The sequence below is a fragment of the Borostomias antarcticus genome (genome assembly GCF_949987555.1).
Source record: "Borostomias antarcticus genome assembly, chromosome: 6".
Taxonomy (NCBI): domain Eukaryota; kingdom Metazoa; phylum Chordata; class Actinopteri; order Stomiiformes; family Stomiidae; genus Borostomias; species Borostomias antarcticus.
In genome coordinates, this window is record NC_140239.1 from 26,479,442 (window position 1) to 26,484,921 (window position 5,480).

The 5,480-nt window shown below is 48.0% G+C and overlaps 1 protein-coding gene across 1 annotated transcript in view; it reads right to left on the minus strand.

Annotated features, from left to right (window-relative positions):
• Nucleotides 1–834: 834 nt before the first annotated feature.
• The window catches only part of klhl29 (kelch like family member 29), a gene marked incomplete at its 3' end in the record, with an annotated part of 195,139 nt that continues 190,493 nt past the window's right edge, over nucleotides 835–5,480 (minus strand). Inside the window, 2 exon segments of the mRNA XM_084439232.1 lie at nucleotides 835–1,018; nucleotides 2,606–2,750. Coding sequence (XP_084295358.1) covers nucleotides 835–1,018; nucleotides 2,606–2,750 — 329 coding nt within the window.

Consider the following 5,480-nt stretch of genomic DNA (forward strand, 5'->3'; position numbering starts at 1 on the left):
TGTAGTACGGGTGGCTCCTGACCCGAGGGTCTGGGACGCCCCGCCTCCACCTGACCCACAGATGGCCCTCCTGCCGGGACAAGTCCAGGGACGGAACCGTCTGTCTCTGACCCCGAAAGAGACGGAGAATCCAACGCCGTCTTCCGAATCAAGGGAATACATTAAGACAAAAAAGGAGGCACCTCAGCCGTAAGCTGCTATCTGATCCCCCCCCTATCTAAATTAGATTCCTGATTTCCATGACCCTACCGGCTTCATGCTCCTCCTCCAGGAAACAGTTCCATCCAATCCTCCAGTCCTGTAGGTGTCACTAGTCAGCTCAGGAACCAAGAGGAAGGTGTGTTTCTTTCCCTAGTACAGCTACCAGCTACATGACTGACAGATACCACAGGAATGGGGGAAGGGCAGCTGAACGAGGTGTGATGGCTTTTACTGTACCTGTTGAGGAAAATATCAAAAGTGGGGCTGCCAGGCAGAATTTGAAAGGACGTAATGGAAAATGACGTAATCAATCAAACCAAGGGAGCTAGTGTTGAGTCTTGAGTCACTAGCTGTAGGGGGTCAGCTACACCGTGGGACAGACAGTGTCTTAGGAGTCGGTCACCGCCCGACGTGGCCCACTAGACCAGGACGTTTACATTCTGCGGTTGTAGGGGTGGGACGGTGGATGGACGGACGGACGGACAGGCGGGACGGACGCTGGCGTCGAAGACTCGGGGATGATGCTGCTGCTGCTGACCAACCCCCAAAGCTGCACTCAAGAGTGTCCCTCAAAACTGGAGCTGGCAGGTGCCGAGACCGGCCGCGTCCGGTTTGAGCCGGTCTCAGCCGGTCTCAGCCGCTCTGGATGTACTTCTTGATGACCACGCAGCCGTGCCTGAAGAGCGGGCAGGGCAGTGACTGGAGCAGCGTCCAGCTGTTGGTGCAAGGGTCGAAGGTCTCCATGTTGCCCAGCGCTGGACCCTCACTGCTCACGATCCCTCCGGTGACGTAGATCTTCCCGTCCAGGATCACCGCACTGCGTAGGACACACACACACACACACACATTCATTCTGATGTTTCAGTGTGTTTTGATTTTACATATAAATATAGGTATGTGTGTATTTTTCTGGTGACGATAAGCTGAATGGTTGTCATGGTTTTACGCTATATTAAGTGTGTCGTCCGTGTCCATCCAAGATAATTGTGAATCATTTTGACAGACTGAGGCTTGGGACACATGGCCACATATTTCAGTCTGTTTTTGCTGCTACTGATCATGCTATGTGGTATTGTGTGCTATTATGCCTTGTAGATGTGTACATGTGCCCTGTTGGTGTTTTGATGGTGTGTGCTAATGCTTTGCTGTGTTTTTATGTGCTTTTAATGTTTGTTGAATTGTCTGTTTGTGGCTGTCCTGGCCAGGGCTCCTTTGTAAAAGAGACCTCTTTCTCAAGAGGACTTCCCTGCTAAAATAAAGGTTTAATAAAAATATTTGTAACCAGGCAGAAGGCCAAACGAGGCTGACTCTGCTGTGCCTGACTCTACTTAACACAACAGTCACACTCGACGAAAATGCCAAAACCACACGGGAAGGCAGAAAATAATTAAAATTATTTCTGTAAGGAGGGAAAAGTAATGAAGAATATCTTTACAAATGTGCTCATTTGAGATTAAGAGAAACAGGCGTTTGTATGCAGGGGGGATTAAAACTTTTGCTGTAAGCTGATTACTTCTTTGTAACCCTGTTGGGGTTTGTAGCAATCTCTATTTACATAAGATACACACACACACACACACAGCCCTCCAACACAGCACTGATGGGTCCCGTGAGATTATTACATAAAAGCTAAATCCACTCTGGGAGAACGAACAGCTGATCCACAAGGGAAATGGTGCTGATGAAGACTGCTTTTACTGATGAAGAGAGAAGGACAGCCATGTGGGCCGAGGAAGGAGAGAGCGTCTGCTCTAGTCCACAATGACAGCTTGCGACCTTCTATCCCCCATTTACAGAGCACAATGTACAGTATGTGTGTGTGGCTGTGTCCTTAATGTAGCGGAACAGCTGCCTAGTGTGGGTGGGAGTAGTTTATCAATAATTCTGACAACATGATTTATGTAATACATTTTGCACAGAGCGCTCAGATCCCTGTTCAGAACTGCCTCCTAAATGTACGACCGTTCTTCTCTGGTGGCTTGTATACAACCATCTCCGTTTGGGGGGGGAAACACTCCGTCATATTACACCTCTTAAAATCTCCTCAGTCACTGAGACTGAGACTGAGAATGATGTCAGAACACAGAGAGTTCCCCCAGGTGAACACAGAGAGTTCCCCAGGTGAACACAGAGAGTTCCCCCAGGTGAACACAGAGAGTTCCCCCAGGTGAACACATAGAGTTCCCCCAGGTGAACACAGAGAGTTCCCCCAGGTGAACACAGAGAGTTCCCCAGGTGAACTTGTTCTGGAGCAGAACACAGAGAGTTCCCCCAGGTGAACACAGAGAGTTCCCCCAGGTGAACACAGAGAGTTCCCCCAGGTGAACACAGAGAGTTCCCCCAGGTGAACACAGAGAGTTCCCCAGGTGAACTTGTTCTGGAGCAGAGAGCGCTGTTTTTGAACCTGCAGAACTGTCTTGAGTGGTTCATGTTGGGCCCGGCCTTGATGTTGCCTTTGTCCGGGTCGTAGATGGTGGTGGCTCTGGCGTAGGCCCCGCCCAGGATGAAGATGAAGCCATTCAGACTGACCGCTGGGGCGTACTTGTTATCTACAGAGAGAGAGAGAGAGAGAGAGAGAGGGGAGGGAGGGAAAAACAGGAGAGAGATAGAGGGAGAGAGAGAAAGAGAGTTTAACTGTAGACAGAGTGAAAACTGTTTCGGTGCTATTCTCCTCACACCACAATCTCCATCCACAATAACAACATCATTCCCCCCCCCCCCAGTCTCACACCGCATGCAAAACCCACATCTACATTCTAGTTATCACTTTCAGGGAGTTGGGTCTGGAGACGAGAACGCTTTTGGCAAATGGATTCTTTTTTTTATTTTCTTTTTTTTACCGTGAATGGACAGCAGCTGAAAAAGTGGAGCTCATAAATCAGCAGTTTATTGTGTTATGCTTCAAATGTGTTCCGACTAGGTTCCAATATAAAGGAGTTAAGTCTCAATAATTTACAATTGGATTGGGCCCTATGGCAACTGAAGAAATACAAGGTAAGAGATGGAAGAAATGTAGGAGGAATATTGCATACAGTCTAATTCAATCTGATATTATGGAAGGAGAATGGCGAAAACAAAGCTCCTGGAGATACGCCGGCTGCTGCTGCAGGATTCTAGGTGATTTCATGCCCAATAAAAGCGGGCTTGGTACTGGATGTGCCCGTCCAACCCCGCGGTGCTCCCCCAAATAACAAAAAGGTGTTCTGGTATCCGTGCTCCAGACTGCCTCCCGATGGACCGGCGGGGACTCGCATGAATAATGCAGCGCCATGGCTCCCTGTCCCGGGGGTCGTGCTCGTGTTCACAGAAGTCTGGCTTGAGACCTGGGCCCTTTCTCAATATGCGCTCTTGTCCGTACTTGTGTCCTTGTGAACTTGTGAAACGTCATCAGTCGGAGCCCAAGTAGCCTACTATTCCAATTCAAAAGTACACAAGTCCCAAGTCCGGATCAAATGCCAGGATGTGTTCTTGCTCCGCCCATTTTATCGAGGATGCATCGGAGCAGACTTGTGTGGACTTGAGACAGCCAGATATCCCAGAAATCATTTCACATCAAGAGAACGGTTAGGGCAACACCATTGAGAATGCCTATCTAAATAATCTATCTAAACTAGTAGAAACAGCTTTCAATTGTGGTAATTATCCGCATGAAAAGCAATGAAAACGTAAAGACATTTACTTTAAAACAGTTTAAAATGCTTTTCAAAATCCTAGCAATGGCGGCTGCCGGTGTCCACACAAAACAAGCCGAGAAGGTGACATCAACAAGGACGCTGCTGTTCCAACTGCTGAATGACTGAACTTGCGTCCTCCCGTCCTTGGAAGTTCATACTCTGATGCAAACTTCCCAAGTCCAGACTAGCAAGGACGCAAGTCCGAACTTGGGCGTACTTGGTATTGAGAAACAGCCATGGAGCGGAGTGGATGTGAGACAACCCCCGTATGAAGACCGGTGGGTGGCCCAGTGGTCAGAGCGCCTGACCGGCGACCGTAAGAAAGGTTGCTGGTTCAAGACCGGGGCTAAATGGCTTGGCGAGTGATTTCCCATCAATCACGGCGCACCGTCGTGCCTTTGACAGGGCGCTTCACCAGCTCTCTATCAGATCACAGACTCACTGTGTGTGTGTGTGTGTGTGTGTGTGTGTGTGTGTGTGTGTGTGTGTGTGTGTGTGTGTGTGTGTGTGTGACACAGAGAGACTCATATAAAGTTGTCCTTCTCCAGAGGCAGAATAAAAATAACTTTGAAAGGAGAGCTGTTGTTCTTTCTCAGTAGCCCTCTCTCTTCCATCACTAAGCCTGAGTAGTGAACTAATACAGAACCGGCTTTTCAGAGAAGCTCTCTGTATCCCTTTCATATACAACGCAGACAGACTCACAGAGCCATCAGTGGTACGGAAATCTGCTCCCAATCCTCTGTCCTGCTTTCTTCCTCTATCTCTTTCTTCTCTTTTCTGATCACAGGCTGACACACACACACACACACACACACACACACACACACACACACACACAGCGGGGGGTGTTCCAGAAAGCAGGATTAAATAATTACCAGGGTCATAAATCAAATTTGAATTCTCGGTATTCCTGAAAGAGAATAAGGTGAAGCTGGATCAAAGTATGGTGGCAACAGATCCCTCATGTCTAACCTGCTATCAGGCAGGCTAACGATCCCGCCTGGGCAGACACATCCCAGCCTCTCAGCGAATCAAATTACATTTCTTGCTCCTTCTGTGCTGAACACCGTGAGATGTAATGTTTAAGCCGCTGTTTCATTAAATCCTACTGCTACCTGTAGTTCACCAAGATAAAATAAAGATATGCATAAGGATGATTAAATTTAACAATTCAGTATTAATTATACTGTTACTTAGATTTACTAGTTTGAGATGGCTGATATTCTGATGGCTTTATCTACAATTTATGATTAAATAATGGATTCACTGGAGGCCTACGTTCTGATCTGTGTTTAGTTTGGTCGCAAGAAAAAAGTGGGGCCTCGCATGAATAATGCTGCGCCATGGTTCCCTGTCCGGGGGTCGTGCTCGTGTTCACAGAAGTCTGGCTTGAGACCTGGGCCCTTTCTCAATATGCGTTCTTGTCCGTACTTGCGTCCTTGTGAAACGTCATCAGTCGGAGCCCAAGTACTATTCCAATTCAAAAGTACACAAGTCCCAAGTCCGCATCAAATGCCAGGATGTGTTCTTGCTCCGCCCATTTTATCGAGGATGCATCGGAGCAGACTGTGCTAACGGTTGTTAGGGCAACACCATTGAAAACTA